The following is an 18,376-nucleotide window of genomic DNA, read 5'->3' as shown; positions in this document are numbered from 1 at the left end:
TCTCTCCTGATTCCTCCTCCTCCTCTATCTCTCTCTCCTGATTTCTCCTCTCTGTCTCTCTCTCCTGATTCCTTCTCCTCTCATCAACCCCGCGGGAAGCCCTGTGGCGTGTGGCGGGCCAAACCTCTCACTACAACTCCCCTGGAAGGAACAGAGAGATCAGTAGAGAGAGAGAGAGAGCTACAACTCCCCTGGAAGGAACAGAGAGATCAGTAGAGAGAGAGAGAGAGAGCTACATTTCCCCTGGAAGGAACAGAGAGATCTGCAGAGAGAGAGAGAGAGCTACAACTCCCCTGGAAGGAACAGAGAGATCAGCAGAGAGAGAGAGAGAGCTACAACTCCCCTGGAAGGAACAGAGAGATCAGCAGAGAGAGAGAGAGCTACAACTCCCCTGGAAGGAACAGAGAGATCAGTAGAGAGAGAGAGAGAGCTACAACTCCCCTGGAAGGAACAGAGAGATCAGCAGAGAGAGAGAGAGAGCTACAACTCCCCTGGAAGGAACAGAGAGATCAGTAGAGAGAGAGAGAGAGCTACAACTCCCCTGGAAGGAACAGAGAGATCAGTAGAGAGAGAGAGAGAGCTACAACTCCCCTGGAAGGAACAGAGAGATCAGTAGAGAGAGAGAGAGAGCTACAACTCCCCTGGTACTTATATCTGGCTTAACATGTAGTAGTTCTAGTAGTAGAAGAAGAATAAGTGTGTCTATGGCATCCTAAGTGGATAGTAGATAGTTTGAAACTATAATACAACAAAGCAGAGAGACTTCATAATAACCCTACTACTAATAATTATAATCATAGTTAATTAAACATCTGACTCCAGACTGGGTATCTTCTTATAAACCCGTCTGTTACTGAACTGGGCCGAGTTTAGTACCCCCCGCGGGACAGCTGAGTACGCACTCGTCTTATTGGCTACATAAGGCATCACATGCTCTGTAATGTACATGTCATTGGCTGGTATCCGGCCTCCGTCCCGGGAGCAGTAGGAAGCGGTGGATTTGACGGAGGATCTCAGATTGTTCTCGTTGCGTTGCGATGAAGACGTTTTGAACCCTCCTCCTCCTCCTCCCAGCTGTTTGTAAATGTCGGAGGAGCTGCGTCCGTGGACGAGGCGCGTGTCGTCCCTCAGCGAAGACGCCATGAAGGGGTTGTCAGAGCCGTGGTCGGGGTACAGCGACTTGCTCCGTTTGTTTTCCTCCAGGTTGAACAGCATCGATCTGGAGCCGAACAGCTTGTCAGCCTGGCGGACGCTGAACAGGTTGGCGTAAGGAGAATCATCCAGGAAGCAGCGGTCTTTCTCTTTGAGGCTGACAGAGCGAGCGGGACGTCCCAGGTCCACTTCTTTAGGTTTTTCCAGCATGATGTTGTCGAATGAGTGCTGGCGGGACATACGCAGACGGTTTCTCTTCTGGACGTGAGGACCGTCCGTCTGAGGCCAGTAGTGACCGAACATCTCGTCCTGGTGTTGGATGCCCTGGTTGGTCAACAGGGCATCCTGGAGCAGCTGGTCTTCGCTGATGTCGTAGAGGTTAGCGGTGTGGAGGCACGCTCGCAGCGGTTGTAGGGCGAACGGACGGCAGCTGCGGCGACGGCGGCAGCAGAAGAAGCAGTGTTTGTGGGCGTGTAGTGACCCTGGGTGTAGCCGCTACTGGCAGGGAACTTGGACAGACAGGAGCGGCAGTGGGTCTGTTTGGAACGGTCGTTGGTCTCGTGGGGCGACAGCGATAGGGACTTATCCTTCACGCTGTAGTGTTTGGAGTAGGTCGAATCCGGGAGCAGGTCGACGTCGGTGTGATGCAACGGGGACGAGTTGAGGTGTATGATTGGTTGATCCTGACACTTCCTGTAGTTGTCGTTGTGGTCGGAGTACATCTCCGGGTAGTCCAGGTCATCGGCGGCCAGGCCTCGACTCTCGCGGTAGTGTAAAGAATCAGAGTTGAGATTGAGTTCTCTATCTGAGTCTATGGTGTAGATCTGTCCCTGTGGTCCCACTCCACCACCACCACCCCCTCCGCTGCCCTGTTTAGTCTTTAAATAGGACAGCTCTACTTCGCTGCAGTCCCTAGGGTATTTCGACGGCAACTGTCTTTTTTTTAATCCGTCCTTGTTTTTCAGGTGCTTGTTGTTTTCTGGGTCCTGGTACGAACCGCCGCCTCCTCCTCGGCTGGAGCAGTCAGAGATGTCCGAGTGAGCTGCTTCCTCCGGAAGGTACCGTTGGGTCTTCATGGATACACGAGGGTCGGTGGAGAGCATGTCGGGACCCGGTACACCTGGAACTTGCCGCATTGTGTCCACAGACTTCTTCCACAGGCCTCTGGGTTTGGCGTTGGTCTGAGCGGGCGTCCGCGCTCACCGCCACTTCCACGGAGTTTGGGTTCGACTCGTTGAGGGTCAGAGGGTGCTGTCCGCCTTGGAAGATATAGTTATTGAGGTGGTCTTTGTGTCGGTTGGCCAGGTACGCCTGGAGGTCGCCCGTATCGCCGTAGATCACCTCTTTAGGGGCGTAGCTTCGATTGTCGGCGTAGATGAAGTTACCTTAAAAATAAAGAAGAAACATCCTCAATGATCTGTAGGCCGTCATTGTAAATAAATAAAAAATAACTGACTTGCCTAGTTAAATAAAGGTTAAATAAATAAAAAATATATATTGTTTTTAATGATTTGAAATGCATTGTAGCCACGATTTATGGTTGTAATGTGTTTGTAACATAAGAAGAACCATCCTCAATGATTTGAAATGCATTGTATCCACTGTTTACGGTTGTAATGTGTTTGAATCAAAAACAAATTGAAAGAAAAAACCTTTCTCCGCCATCATGTCCATGATCATGGGCCCCGCCGAGTGCATGAATTCAGCCGCCCGTTTGGGGGAATTGATCCTGGAAGCAGACAGGTTAGTCATGTTGGTCATCTGTTTGGCTGACTTGATGAGCTTCAACATGTTGGCCTGAGGGCTAAAATCCAGCTCTGACTTCTTCTTCATGTCGATGTGGACGCCGTGGATACAACTCCAAATCCCCTACAGAGAGAGAGAGGAGACAGAGGGGGAGGGGGAGGGAGATGGAGGAGACAAAGAGAGAGAGAGAGAGACAGAGACAGAGAGAGACAGAGAGAGACAGAGAGAGAGAGAGAGAGAGAGAGAGAGAGGGGAGGGGGAGGGAGATGGAGGAGACAAAGAGAGAGAGAGAGAGACAGAGACAGAGAGAGACAGAGAGAGACAGAGAGAGAGAGACAGAGAGAGAGAGAGAGAGAGAGAGAGAGAGACAGATTATCCTCTATGGATCATCATTTGAAGTATGACTGTTGTCTAAAAGTGTGTGTCTCCTGGTAACTATCCCCCTGTATTCTCCGTCCCAGTAAAGGATTATTCACCCGGAGGATCACATGAGTATCGACTGACTCGGCATCCGGGACACCATCTTTTTTCATTTCTCATGAACATTTAACATAATTACTTAGATAGTATTCCAAACCGTATTGTGATTTATATTACTACCCAGAAAGGTACAGCGGAGAGGGAGACAGATTGTGTCTGTCCCTCACCCCAGCCCCTTACCTCCACACACCATGTCTCCCAGGACAATGCTATCTCTCTCTGTCTGTCCCTCTCCCCAGCCCCTTACCTCCACACACCATGTCTCCCAGGACAATGCTATCTCTCTCTGTCTGTCCCTCTCCCCAGCCCCTTACCTCCACACACCATGTCTCCCAGGACAATGCTATCTCTCTCTGTCTGTCCCTCTCCCCAGCCCCTTACCTCCACACACCATGTCTCCCAGGACAATGCTATCTCTCTCTGTCGGTCCCTCTCCCCAGCCCCTTACTTCCACACACCATGTCTCCCGGGACAATGCTATCTCTCTCTGTCTGTCCCTCTCCCCAGCCCCTACCTCCCTAATACCCCAACCATACGCCCTAACCCCTACGCCCTAACCCCTACGCCCTAACCCCTACGCCCTAACCCCTACCCCCTACACCTTAACTCCTACAGCCTACCCCCTACCCCCTAACCCCCTACCCCCTAACCCCTACCACCCAGTCTACCCTCTAACCCCTACCCCTACCCCTACCCCCAACCCTAACCCCTACCCCCTAACCCCTAACCCCTACTCCTAACCCCTAACCCTACCCCTAACCCTAACCCTAACCCTAACCCCTAACCCCTACCCCCTAACCCCTACCCCTACCCCTAACCCCTAACCCCTAACCCCTAACCCCAGTCTTACCCTACTGATGGAGAACAGTAGTCCCGGTGTTCCAGTACAGACTCCAGTGAAACAGTATCTCAACCTCCAGTAGAAGAGATGCTCTGATATGAAGGTGATGAGAGACAGTCCCATTGCGGTAGCCAGCATGTAAAACACTCCAGCCATGTTGTCTATATCCAGCTGACTGGACATCACCTCGTTCTTCTCATGGTGACAGATCCCCGTTAGCCACTGAGCTTCCAGCTCCTCCATCTCACCTGGAGGGAGGGAGGGAGAGTGGAGAAAGCGAGAGAGAGAGAGAGAGAGAGAGAGAGAGAGGACAGAAAGAGAGAGATTGACGGAGGGAGAGAGAGAAGTCAGAGAGCAGCAAAAAAAGGGAGGGAGAGAGAGAGAGAGAGAGAGAGAGAGAGAGGGAGAGAGGACAGAAAGAGTGGGAGGGAGGGAGGGAGGGAGGGAGGGAGGGAGGGAGGGAGGGAGGGAGGGAGGAGGGAGGGAGGGAGGGAGGGAGGGAGGGAGGGAGGGAGGGTGAAGAAAGAGAGAGAGAGGAGAGAGGACAGAAAGAGTGGGAGGGAGGGAGGGAGGGAGGGAGGGAGGGAGGGAGGGAGGGAGGGAGGGAGGGGGAGAAAGAGAGCGAGAGGGAGGGAGGGAGAAGAGAAAGCGAGAGAGTGAGCGAGAGAGAGGAGAGAGGACAGAAAGAGAGAGATTGACGGAGGGAGAGAGAGAGAAGTCAGAGAGCAGCAAAAAGGGAGGGAGAGAGAGAGAGAGAGAGAGAGAGAGAGAGAGAGAGAGAGAGGAGAGAGGACAGAGATGGGAGGGAGGGAGGGAGGGAGGGAGGGAGGGAGGGAGGGAGGGAGGAGGGAGGGAGGGAGGGAGGGAGGAGGGAGGGAGGGAGTAGAGAAGTCAGAGAGCAGCAAAAAGGGAGGGAGAGAAATAAAAATATCATTCACTTTATTGTCTCGTTCTCCTCCTCTTCCTCCTCCTCCTCCTCTTCCTCCTCCTCCTCTCTGACATTTAAGGTCCCATTAATCTAATGGCATTACTGTCATTCAGCTTGAGTACGCCGTGTGTGTGTGTGTGTGTGTGTGTGTGTGTGTGTGTGTGTGTGTGTGTGTGTGTGTGTGTGTGTGTGTGTGTGTGTGTGTGTGTGTGTGTGTTTACCATACCTCCTGGCGTTGTAGAAACACATGACATCACTAACCATATTATACACACAGGGAGGAGAATGTCAGGCAATGTCCCAAATGTTCCCTATATAGTGCACTACTTTAAACTACGGCCCTCCTCCTCCTCCTCTATCTCCTCCTCCTCCTCTATCTCCCCCTCCCCTCTATCTCCCCCCTCCTCTCCTCCCCCTCTATCTCCCCCTCTATCTCCCCCTCCTCCTCCTCCTAACATACATAATGTATATAGTACATAATGTTCAGTAGATAAACCACAGTGTGTAATGTGATGGTGACTTGTTTTGAGTGAAGCAGCTGGGAGTCACATACAGGCTGGATCAGAGACGACCACAGAGAAGAATACATTACAATTTATACATTATAATGGCTTACACACACACACACACACACACACACACACACACACACACACACACACACACACACACACACACACACACACACACACACACACACACACACACCACACACACACACACACACACACACACACATTTTGACTCCACATCAAAGGTTTCTATATATTCCCTTTGTGATGCAGACCACGGGGTACGGTGTGTGTGTGTGTGTGTGTGTGTGTGTGTGTGTGTGTGTGTGTGTGTGTGTGTCCATGCTGGTGTGTGTGTGTGAGAGAGAGAAAGACAGACACAGACAGAAACAGACATAGAGAAAGAGACTGTGTGTGTGTGTGTGTGTGTGTGTGTGTGTGTGTGTGTGTGTGTGTGTGTGTGTGTGTGTGTGTGTGTGTGTGTGTGTGTGTGTGTGTGTGTGTGTGTGTGTGTGTGTGTGTGTGAGAGAGAGAGACAAATTTGACTCCAACAGCAACCTTGGGAAAATTCCTCTGCATTATCATTAACAGCAGACTCGTACATTTCCTCAGTGAAAACAATGTACTGAGCAAATGTCATATTGTCTTTTTACCAAATTATCGTACGACAGAACAAGTATTCACCCTGCGCACCCTAACTGACAAACAAACAAACCAAAACAAAGGCAAAGTCTTCTCATGCATTGTTGATTTCAAAAAAGCTTTTGACTCAGTTTAGCCTGAGGGTCTGGTTTACATATTGATGGAAAGTGGTGTTGTGGGAAAACATACGACATTATAAAGTCCATGTACAGTGGCTATTTTGTTGCCATACAACCTGGAATACACAAACAACAAGTGTGCGGTTAAAATAGGCAAAATAATCACACACACATTTCTTCCCAGAGGCCCATGGGGTGAGACAGGGATGCACCTTAAGCCCCACCCTCTTCAACATATATATCAATGAATTGGCGAGGCCACTAGAACAGTCTGCAGTGAGAAGCCACCACCTACAGAGAGATGAACCTGGAGAAGAGTCCCCCTAAGCAAGCTGGTCCTGGGGCTCTGTTCACAAACACAAACACACCCCACAGAGCCCCAGGACAACAACACAATTAGACCCAAACAAATCATTAGAAAACAAAAAGATAATTACTTGACAGTACTTACCCAAACTTAAGGAAAGCTTTGACTATGCACAGACTCAGTGAGCATAGCCTTGCTATTGAGAAAGGTCGCTGTAGGCAGACCTGGCTCTCAAGAGAAGACAGGCTATGTGCAACACTGCCCACAAAATGAGGTGGAAACTGAGCCATTGTTACAACACTGTATATAGACATAATATGACATTAGTAATGTCTTTATTGTATTGGAACTTCTATGAGTGTAATGTTTACTGTTCATTTTTATTGTTTATTTACCTTTTGTATATTTTCTACTCCACTTGCTTTGGCAACGTTAACATATGTTTGTGTGTGTGTGTGTGTGTGTGTGTGTGTGTGTGTGTGTGTGTGTGTGTGTGTGTGTGTGTGTGTGTGTGTGTGTGTGTGTGTGTGTGTGTGTGTGTGTGTGTGTGTGTGTGTGTCTCACCATCTCCTATAATAGCCAGTATAGCCAGGTCCACCTGGCGTTTCCAGTAGGACCCTTTATGCAGAGCGATGCCATAGCCGGTGGTGGCAAAGATGTACCCGCTGCCGATGGTGACCAGCTTACAGCCCTCATCACGACCCGCTGCATAGTTCAACACAGCGGCATCATAGATGAAGGCATCCAGTTTACTGAGAAGGAGAGAGAGAAACAGAGAGAGAGAGAGAGAGAAACAGAGAGAGAGAGACAGAGAGAGAGAGAGAGAGAGAGAGAAACAGAGAGAGAGACAGAGAGACAGAGAGAGAAACAGAGAGAGACACAGAGAGAATGACACAGAGAGACACAGAGAGACAGAGAGAGAGAAACCGAGAGACAGAAAGACAGAGAGAGACAGAGAGAGACAGAGAGAGACAGAGAGAGACAGAGAGTCAGATAGACAGAGAAACAGAGTATTGTAAATATCCAAAAATAAGCTTTGGCAATATGTACATTGTTATGTCAGGTCAATAAAGCGAATTGAATTTAATTGAATTGAGAAACAGAGAGAGAGATAGAGAGAGAGAGAGAGAGAAACAGAGAGAGAGAGAGAGAGAGAGAGAGAGAGAGAGAGAGAGAGAGACAGATACAGAGAGACAGATAGAGACAGAGAGAGACAGATAGACAGGAACTATTTTATTTGTCAAACCCTTCTGGAGGACCAAAACACTGAGGCACCTCCTGTACAGCTAGATAAAGTTCACACACACACACACACACTGACACAGACATAAACATACACACACTTCCTCTAATAGCAAGCCACTGTCTGGCATTCATTGAATGTCAACTGGTCCACAGTCCATCGTTTAGCTCTGTAATACGGTTAACTAAGGGCTGGCTGGGCGTGTGTGTGTGTGTGTGTGTGTGTGTGTGTGTGTGTGTGTGTGTGTGTGTGTGTGTGTGTGTGTGTGTGTGTGTGTGCATGTGTGTGTGTGTGTGTGTGTGTTTGCGTGCTTGCGTGCGTGTGTGTGTGTGTGTGTATAAATCCCTCTATCTTAGATATCAGAGCAGAGAAACTCTGTTTCTCAATCCTCTCTCTGTCTCTCCTCCCTCTCTGTCTCTCCTCCCTCTCTCTGTCTCTCCTCCCTCTCCTCCCTCTCCTCCCTCTCCTCCCTCTCTCTGTCTCTCCTCCCTCTCTCTGTCTCTCCTCCCTCTCCTCCCTCTCCTCCCTCTCTCTGTCTCTCCTCCCTCTATCTGTCTCTCCTCCATCGAACCAGGGTCTGTAGTGACGCCTCTAGCACTGAGATGCAGTGCCTTAGACCGCTGTGATACAGCCTGGAATCGAACCAGGGTCTGTAGTGACACCTCTAGCACTGAGATGCAGTGCCTTAGACCGCTGTGATACAGCCTGGATTCGAACCAGGGTCTGTAGTGACACCTCTAGCACTGAGATGCAGTGCCTTAGACCGCTGTGATACAGCCTGGAATCGAACCAGGGTCTGTAGTGACACCTCTAGCACTGAGATGCAGTGCCTTAGACCGCTGTGATACAGCCTGGATTCGAACCAGGGTCTGTAGTGACACCTCTAGCACTGAGATGCAGTGCCTTAGACCGCTGTGATACAGCCTGGATTCGAACCAGGGTCTGTTGTGACACCTCTAGCACTGAGATGCAGTGCCTTAGACCGCTGTGATACAGCCTGGAATCGAACCAGGGTCTGTAGTGACACCTCTAGCACTGAGATGCAGTGCCTTAGACCGCTGTGACACTCGGGAGTCCAAAACTTCTCTCTCCTTTCTCCGTCTTTCCTCTCTTCCTTCCCTCTCTGTCTCTCCTTCATCTCTTCAAGGGGTTTTCTCTCGTGGGTAAAATGCTCTGATTGGATTATATTCCCCAGTAATTAACCAATCCAAATAGTATATTCCCTAGCCATTAACCAATCAAATAGTTGTATTCCCTAGCTATTAATCAATCAAAATATTCTATTCCCTAGCTATTAATCAATCAAAATATTCTATTCCCTAGCTATTAATCAATCAAAATATTCTATTCCCTAGCTATTAATCAATCAAAATATTCTATTCCCTAGCTATTAATCAATCAAAATATTCTATTCCCTAGCTATTAATCAATCAAAATATTCTATTCGCCAGTCATTAACCAATCAAAAACAACCTCTCCCCATGTCACCACTCATCGCCAGCTTTCCCTACTCTTCTAGTTTTCCATTTCAACTTTCCCTCCTCTCTTCCTGTCCCTCTTTCCCTCCTCTCTTCCTGTCCCCTCTTTCCCTCCTCTCTTCCTGTCCCCTCTTTCCCTCCTCTCTTCCTGTCCCCTCTTTCCCTCCTCTCTTCCTGTCCCCTCTTTCCCTCCTCTCTTCCTGTCCCCTCTTTCCCTCCTCTCTTCCTGTCCCCTCTTTCCCTCCTCTCTTCCTGTCCCCTCTTTCCCTCCTCTCTTCCTGTCCCTCTTTCCCTCCTCTCTTCCTGTCCCCTCTTTCCCTCCTCTCTTCCTGTCCCTCTTTCCCTCCTCTCTTCCTGTCCCCTCTTTCCCTCCTCTCTTCCTGTCCCCTCTTTCCCTCCTCTCTTCCTGTCCCCTCTTTCCCTCCTCTCTACTACCCTCCTCCCCTCCTCCTCCTCTCCTCCCCTCCTCCCCTGCTACCCTCCTCCCCTCCTCCCCTCCTCCCCTGCTACCCTCCTCCCCTCCTCCTCCTCTCCTCCCCTCCTCCCCTCCTCCCCTGCTACCCTCCTCCCCACCTCTCCTCCTCCCCACCTCCCCTCCTCTCCTCCCCTGCTACCCTCCTCCCCACCTCCCCTCCTCCCCTCCTCCCCTGCTCCCTCCTCCCCACCTCCCCTCCTCCCCTCCTCCCCTCCTCCCCTGCTCCCCTCCTCCCCTGCTCCCCTCCTCCCCTCCTCTCCTCCTCCCCACCTCCCCTCCTCCCCTCCTCCCTGCTCCCCTCCTCCCCTCCTCCCTCCTCCCCTCCTCCCCTGCTACCCTGCTCCCCTCCTCCCCTGCTACCCTCCTCCCCACCTCCCTCCTCTCCTCCCCTGCTCCCCTCCTCCCCACCTCCCCTCCTCTCCTCCCCTGCTCCCCTCCTCCCCACCTCCCCTCCTCTCCTCCTCCCCTGCTACCCTCCTCCCTCCTCCCCTCCTCCCCTCCTCCCCTCCTCCCCTGCTCCCCTCCTCCCCTCCTCTCCTCCTCCCCTGCTACCCTCCTCCCCTCCTCCCTCCTCCCCTCCTCCCCTCCTCCCTCCTCCTCCTCTCCTCCTCCCCTCCTCCCTCCTCCCCTCCTCCCCACCTCCCCTCCTCTCCTCTCCTCCCCTGCTACCCTCCTCCCCTCCTCCCCTCCTCCCTTCCTCTCCTCCTGTCTTTCACTCCTTCTGCTCTCCTCATTCCTCCAGTCATCCTGTCAGACCTCAACGCTCCAATTTGAATAACCATTCAAATAGCACACACACACACACACACACACACACACACACACACACACACACACACACACACACACACACACACACACACACACACACACACACACACACACACACCCTCCGTCTCCTCTCCCTTTATACAGACCAGTGTTAAATAGTGCTGCTACTCCCTGTTAGCTTTTTCATTCATTCTGCTGCCTTGGTCGTCAATGAAAAACAACACACACACACACACACACACACACACACACACACACACACACACACACACACACACACACACACACACACACACACACAACACTAACTGGGTTAGGGAGATGGGAACTCTCTCTATTGGTTGTGAATCGTCTATATCGTCTATAGCCAGAGTGCAGCAACACACACCAAACACACACACACACACACACACACACACACACACACACACACACACACACACACACACACACACAGACACACACACACACGGACATACCGACGCAGAGCGAAAACAGACACACACACGATGAGAGATATCCAGCCCCTCGTATGACGACAGAGAAGACATGATGAGAGACCATTCAGCCCCTCATATGATGAGACATCCAGACCAGAGATAGGTGAGTGAGACCCACAGAGGAGGGCCCTTCGCCCCCCCCCTCCCGCTGTGCCCAGGCTTCCTACCCCGTCTTCAGGCTGACCAGAGCGTCCTGAACCCCTGTCTGGTGGTACTTGGAGAGGTACTCGTGCATATTAGGGTAATTCTTCCTGATGTTCCTCTCCGTGGAACCGTTGGGGACCGTCCCAAAACGGAACGGAGGGGAGTACGCGTACGGATTCTGGAACTGGAGAAAAGGGGGGGGGAAGGAGAAGAATGAGAACGATAACAGAACAACATGAAGGAGAAGAGGAAGAATGAGAGCAGAAAGGACAGGGCTGCAGAGACATGTCACAGAGACATAGAGTAAAGGACCTGAGAGTAAAGGACTACAGAGTAAAGGACTACAGAGTAAAGGACCTGAGACTAAAGGACTACAGAGTAAAGGACCTGAGACTAAAGGACTACAGAGTAAAGGACCTGAGAGTAAAGGACTACAGAGTAAAGGACTACAGACTAAAGGACTACAGAGTAAAGGACCTGAGAGTAAAGGACTACAGAGTAAAGGACTATAGACTAAAGGACTACAGAGTAAAGGACCTGAGACTAAAGGACTACAGAGTAAAGGACCTGAGAGTAAAGGACTACAGAGTAAAGGACTACAGACTAAAGGACTACAGAGTAAAGGACCTGAGAGTAAAGGACTACAGAGTAAAGGACTACAGACTAAAGGACTACAGAGTAAAGGACTATAGAGTAAAGGACTATAGAGTAAAGGACTACAGAGTAAAGGACTATAGAGTAAAGGACCTGAGAGTAAAGGACTACAGAGTAAAGGACCTGAGAGTAAAGGACTACAGAGTAAAGGACTACAGAGTAAAGGACCTGAGAGTAAAGGACCTGAGACTAAAGGACTACAGAGTAAAGGACCTGAGAGTAAAGGACCTGAGACTAAAGGACTACAGAGTAAAGGACTACAGAGTAAAGGACTATAGAGTAAAGGACCTGAGAGTAAAGGACTACAGAGTAAAGGACCTGAGAGTAAAGGACTACAGAGTAAAGGACCTGAGACTAAAGGACTACAGAGTAAAGGACTACAGAGTAAAGGACCTGAGACTAAAGGACTACAGAGTAAAGGACTACAGAGTAAAGGACCTGAGACTAAAGGACTACAGAGTAAAGGACTACAGAGTAAAGGACCTGAGACTAAAGGACTACAGAGTAAAGGACTACAGAGTAAAGGACCTGAGAGTAAAGGACTACAGAGTAAAGGACTACAGAGTAAAGGACTACAGAGTAAAGGACCTGAGAGTAAAGGACTACAGAGTAAAGGACTACAGAGTAAAGGACCTGAGAGTAAAGGACCTGAGACTAAAGGACCTGAGAGTAAAGGACCTGAGAGTAAAGGACCTGAGACTAAAGGACTACAGAGTAAAGGACTACAGAGTAAAGGACTATAGAGTAAAGGACCTGAGAGTAAAGGACTACAGAGTAAAGGACCTGAGAGTAAAGGACTACAGAGTAAAGGACTACCGAGTAAAGGACTACAGAGTAAAGGACTATAGAGTAAAGGACTACAGAGTAAAGGACTATAGAGTAAAGGACTACAGAGTAAAGGACTACAGAGTAAAGGACTACAGAGTAAAGGACTACAGAGTAAAGGACTACAGAGTAAAGGACTACAGAGTAAAGGACCTGAGACTAAAGGACTACAGAGTAAAGGACTACAGAGTAAAGGACCTGAGACTAAAGGACTACAGAGTAAAGGACTACAGAGTAAAGGACTACAGAGTAAAGGACTACAGAGTAAAGGACCTGAGACTAAAGGACTACAGAGTAAAGGACTACAGAGTAAAGGACTACAGAGTAAAGGACCTGAGAGTAAAGGACTACAGAGTAAAGGACTACAGAGTAAAGGACCTGAGACTAAAGGACTACAGAGTAAAGGACTACAGAGTAAAGGACCTGAGACTAAAGGACTACAGAGTAAAGGACTACAGAGTAAAGGACCTGAGACTAAAGGACTACAGAGTAAAGGACTACAGAGTAAAGGACCTGAGACTAAAGGACTACAGAGTAAAGGACTACAGAGTAAAGGACTACAGAGTAAAGGACCTGAGACTAAAGGACTACAGAGTAAAGGACTACAGAGTAAAGGACTACAGAGTAAAGGACTACAGAGTAAAGGACTATAGAGTAAAGGACTACAGAGTAAAGGACCTGAGACTAAAGGACTACAGAGTAAAGGACCTGAGACTAAAGGACTACAGAGTAAAGGACTACAGAGTAAAGGACCTGAGACTAAAGGACTACAGAGTAAAGGACTACAGAGTAAAGGACTACAGAGTAAAGGACCTGAGACTAAAGGACTACAGAGTAAAGGACTACAGAGTAAAGGACTACAGAGTAAAGGACTACAGAGTAAAGGACTATAGAGTAAAGGACTACAGAGTAAAGGACCTGAGACTAAAGGACTACAGAGTAAAGGACTACAGAGTAAAGGACCTGAGACTAAAGGACTCTCCACTCTCTCTCTCTCCACTCTCTCTCTCTTCCCCCCTCTCTCTCTCTTTCCCCCTCTCTCTCTCTTCTCCTCTCCCCTCTCCCCCTCTCTCTCTCTCTTCCCCTCTCCCCCTCTCTCTCTCTCCTCCCTCCCCTCTCTCTCTCTCCTCCCCTCCCCTCTCTCTCTCTTCCCACCTCTCTCTCTCTCCTCCCCTCCCCACTCCCCCTCTCTCTCTCTCTCTTCCCCCTCTCTCTCTCTCTCTCTCTCTCTCTCTCTCCCCCTCTCTCTCTCGCTTCTCCTCTCCCTCTCCCCCTCTCTCTCTCTTCTCCTCTCCCCCTCTCTCTCTCTCTTCTCCTCTCCCTTCTCCCCCTCTCTCTCTCTTCCCCCTCTCTCTCTCCTCCCCTCCCCCTCTCTCTCTCTCCCCCTCTCTCTCTCCCTCCTCTCTCTGTCTATTTACAGGATATTATCCATATGTTATTCAGGCTCTAACGATCTGACCTCATCAACAAACAGTCTGTTGCTATCAATAACAGACAACATTTACTCGTGTGTGTGTGTGTGTGTGTGTGTGTGTGTGATGTGTGTGTGTGTGTGTGTGTGTGTGTGTGTGTGTGTGTGTGTGTGTGTGTGTGTGTGTGTGTGTGTGTGTGTGTGTGTGTGTGTGTGTGTGTGTGTGTGTGTGTGTGTGTGTGTGTGTGTGTGTGTGTATGTGGATGTGTTGGCTCCAGTTGATTTGAGGTCATACAAGATGATGATGTCATATTGAGAGTTTACGTCAGCATCAAGAGGGAAGGCCTGAGGGGAAAGGACACTATCCTTCCTTCCTTCCTTCCTTCCTTCCTTCCTTCCTTCCTTCCTTCCTTCCTTCCTTCCTTCCTTCCTTCCTTCCTTCCTTCCTTCCTTCCTTCCTTCCTTCCTTCCTTCCTTCCTTCCTTCCCTGTCTGTCTGTCTGTCTGTCTGTCTGTCTGTCTGTCTGTCTGTCTGTCTGTCTGTCTGTCTGTCTGTCTGTCTGTCTGTCTGTCTGTCTGTCTGTCTGTCTGTCTGTCTGTCTGTCTGGCTGGCTGGCTGGCTGGCTGGCTGGCTGGCTGGCTGGCTGGCTTCCTGCCCCTGTCTTCTGCCGGTCTGACTGACTGCCTGCCTGCCTGTCTTCTGTCAGACTGACAGACTGTCTGACTGTGTCTGCCTACCAGCCAGCCAGCCATATCGTTGTCCAAAGTTTATGTTTACCTGTCTAGCATTTTCCTCTCTAGCATTTCAATCAGCATGCCCCTTGTCTGTCTGTCTGTCTCCTTTCTATCTCTCTCCTCTCCTCCCTCTCTCTGTGTCTTCCTGTCTTCTCTCTCTTTCCTCTCCTCTCTCTGTCTCTTCCTGTCTTCTCTCCTCTCCTCCCTCTCTCTGTCTCTTCCTGTCTTCTCTCTCTCCTCTCCTCCCTCTGTCTCTTCCTGTCTTCTCTCTCTCCTCTCCTCCCTCTCTCTGTCTCTTCCTGTCTTCTCTCTCTCCTCTCTCTCTGTCTCTTCCTGTCTTCTCTCTCTCCTCTCCTCCTTCTCTCCCAGGGTGTGCTGTGTGTCACTCTCTTACGTAACCTGACGGAGCAGATCTCATCTCCCACAGTTCCCCTCCGGCCTGCTCTCCTGTGTCTCTCTCCTTTCTATCTCTCTCCTCGCTCTCTCTGTCTCTCTCTCAGTTCCCCTCCGGCCTGCTCTCCTGTGTCTCTCTCCTCCCTCTCTCTGTCTCTCTCAGTTCCCCCTCCGGCCTGCTCTCCTGTGTCTCTCTACCTTTCTATCTCTCTCCTCGCTCTCTCTGTCTCTCTCAGTTCCCCTCCGGCCTGCTCTCCTGTGTCTCTCTCCTCTATCTCTCTCCTCCCTCCTCTCTCTGTCTCTCTCTCAGTTCCCCCTCCGGCCTGCTCTCCTGTGTCTCTCTACCTTTCTATCTCTCTCCTCCCTCTCTCTGTCTCTCTCAGTTCCCCTCCGGCCTGCTCTCCTGTGTCTCTCTCCTTTCTATCTCTCTCCTCCCTCTCTCTGTCTCTCTCTCAGTTCCCCTCCGGCCTGCTCTCCTGTGTCTCTCTCCTCCCTCTCTCTGTCTCTCTCAGTTCCCCTCCGGCCTGCTCTCCTGTGTCTCTCTACCTTTCTATCTCTCTCCTCCCTCTCTCTGTCTCTCTCAGTTCCCCTCCGGCCTGCTCTCCTGTGTCTCTCTACCTTTCTATCTCTCTCCTCCCTCTCTCTGTCTCTCTCTGTTCACCTTCTGGCCTGCTCTCCTGTGTCTCTCTCCTTTCTATCTCTCTCCTCCCTCTCTCTGTCTCTCTCTCAGTTCCCCTCCGGCCTGCTCTCCTGTGTCTCTCTACCTTTCTATCTCTCTCCTCCCTCTCTCTGTCTCTCTCAGTTCCCCTCCGGCCTGCTCTCCTGTGTCTCTCTCCTTTCTATCTCTCTCCTCCCTCCCTCTCTCTGTCTCTCTCTCAGTTCCCCTCCGGCCTGCTCTCCTGTGTCTCTCTCCTCCCTCTCTCTGTCTCTCTCAGTTCCCCTCCGGCCTGCTCTCCTGTGTCTCTCTACCTTTCTATCTCTCTCCTCCCTCTCTCTGTCTCTCTCAGTTCCCCTCCGGCCTGCTCTCCTGTGTCTCTCTACCTTTCTATCTCTCTCCTCCCTCTCTCTGTCTCTCTCTCAGTTCCCCTCCGGCCTGCTCTCCTGTGTCTCTCTCCTCCCTCTCTCTGTCTCTCTCAGTTCCCCTCCGGCCTGCTCTCCTGTGTCTCTCTACCTTTCTATCTCTCTCCTCCCTCTCTCTGTCTCTCTCTGTTCACCTTCTGGCCTGCTCTCCTGTGTGCGGGTGTGTGTGTGTGTGTGTGTGTGTGTGTGTGTGTGTGTGTGTGTGTGTGTGTGTGTGTGTGTGTGTGTGTGTGTGTGTGTGTGTGTGTGTGTGTGTGTGTGTGTGTGTGTGTGTGTGTGTGTGTGTGTGTGTGTGTGTAACCATTCTATCTGCACACAGACCAAGGAAATTGTCTTCATTGACAACCTATTGAAGACACACTAGACACTCCAGCAGTATATACTGTTACTATATACTGTTACTATATACTGTTACTATATACTGCTACTATATACTGTTACTATATACTGTTACTATATACTGTTACTATTCACTGTTAGTATATACTGTTACTATATACTGTTACTATATACTGCTACTATATACTGTTACTATATACTGTTACTATATACTGTTACTATATACTGTTACTATATGCTGTTACTATATGCTGTTACTATATACTGTTACTATATACTGGTACTATATACTGGTACTATATACTGTTACTATATACTGGTACTATATACTGTTACTATATACTGTTACTATATACTGGTACTATATACTGTTACTATATACTGTTACTACATACTGCTACTATATACTGCTACTATATACTGTTACTATATACTGTTACTATATACTGGTACTATATACTGGTACTATATACTGGTACTATATACTGTTACTATATACTGTTACTATATACTGCTACTATATACTGCTACTATATACTGCTACTATATACTGTTACTATATACTGTTACTATATACTGCTACTATATACTGTTACTATATACTGCTACTATATACTGCTACTATATACTGTTACTATATACTGTTACTATATAGTGTTACTATTCACTGTTAATATATACTGTTACTATATACTGTTACTATATACTGTTACTATATACTGTTACTATATACTGTTACTATATACTGTTACTATATACTGTTACTATTCACTGTTAGTATATACTGTTACTATATACTGTTACTATATACTGTTACTATATACTGTTACTATTCACTGTTAGTATATACTGTTACTATATACTGTTACTATATACTGTTACTATATACTGCTACTATATACTGTTACTATATACTGTTACTATATACTGTTACTATATACTGTTACTATATACTGTTACTATATACTGGTACTATATACTGTTACTATATACTGTTACTATTCACTGTTACTATATACTGGTACTATATACTGCTACTATATACTGTTACTATATACTGTTACTATATACTGTTACTATATACTGGTACTATATACTGTTACTATATACTGTTACTATTCACTGTTACTATATACTGGTACTATATACTGTTACTATATACTGTTACTATATACTGTTACTATATACTGTTACTATATACTGTTACTATATACTGGTACTATATACTGTTACTATATACTGTTACTATATACTGGTACTATATACTGTTACTATATACTGTTACTATATACTGTTACTATATACTGGTACTATATACTGTTACTATATACTGTTACTATTCACTGTTACTATATACTGGTACTATATACTGCTACTATATACTGTTACTATATACTGTTACTATATACTGGTACTATATACTGTTACTATATACTGTTACTATATACTGTTACTATATACTGGTACTATATACTGTTACTATATACTGTTACTATTCACTGTTACTATATACTGGTACTATATACTGCTACTATATACTGTTACTATATACTGTTACTATATACTGTTACTATATACTGGTACTATATACTGTTACTATAT

General features: G+C 48.3%; 1 protein-coding gene across 1 annotated transcript in view; it reads right to left on the bottom strand.

The window, feature by feature from the left end:
* Positions 1-546: 546 nt before the first annotated feature.
* The window catches only part of LOC106596204 (glutamate receptor ionotropic, NMDA 2A-like), a 304,463-nt gene continuing 286,633 nt past the window's right edge, over positions 547-18,376 (bottom strand). Inside the window, 7 exon segments of the mRNA XM_045719554.1 lie at positions 547-1,550; positions 1,553-2,336; positions 2,338-2,537; positions 2,805-3,021; positions 4,229-4,467; positions 7,292-7,479; positions 11,362-11,522. Coding sequence (XP_045575510.1) covers positions 805-1,550; positions 1,553-2,336; positions 2,338-2,537; positions 2,805-3,021; positions 4,229-4,467; positions 7,292-7,479; positions 11,362-11,522 — 2,535 coding nt within the window. The 3' untranslated portion in view covers positions 547-804.

This window comes from Salmo salar, chromosome ssa06, assembly GCF_905237065.1.
Source record: "Salmo salar chromosome ssa06, Ssal_v3.1, whole genome shotgun sequence".
Classification (NCBI taxonomy): Eukaryota; Metazoa; Chordata; class Actinopteri; order Salmoniformes; family Salmonidae; genus Salmo; species Salmo salar.
This window is presented reverse-complemented; position numbering and strand designations above follow the sequence as displayed.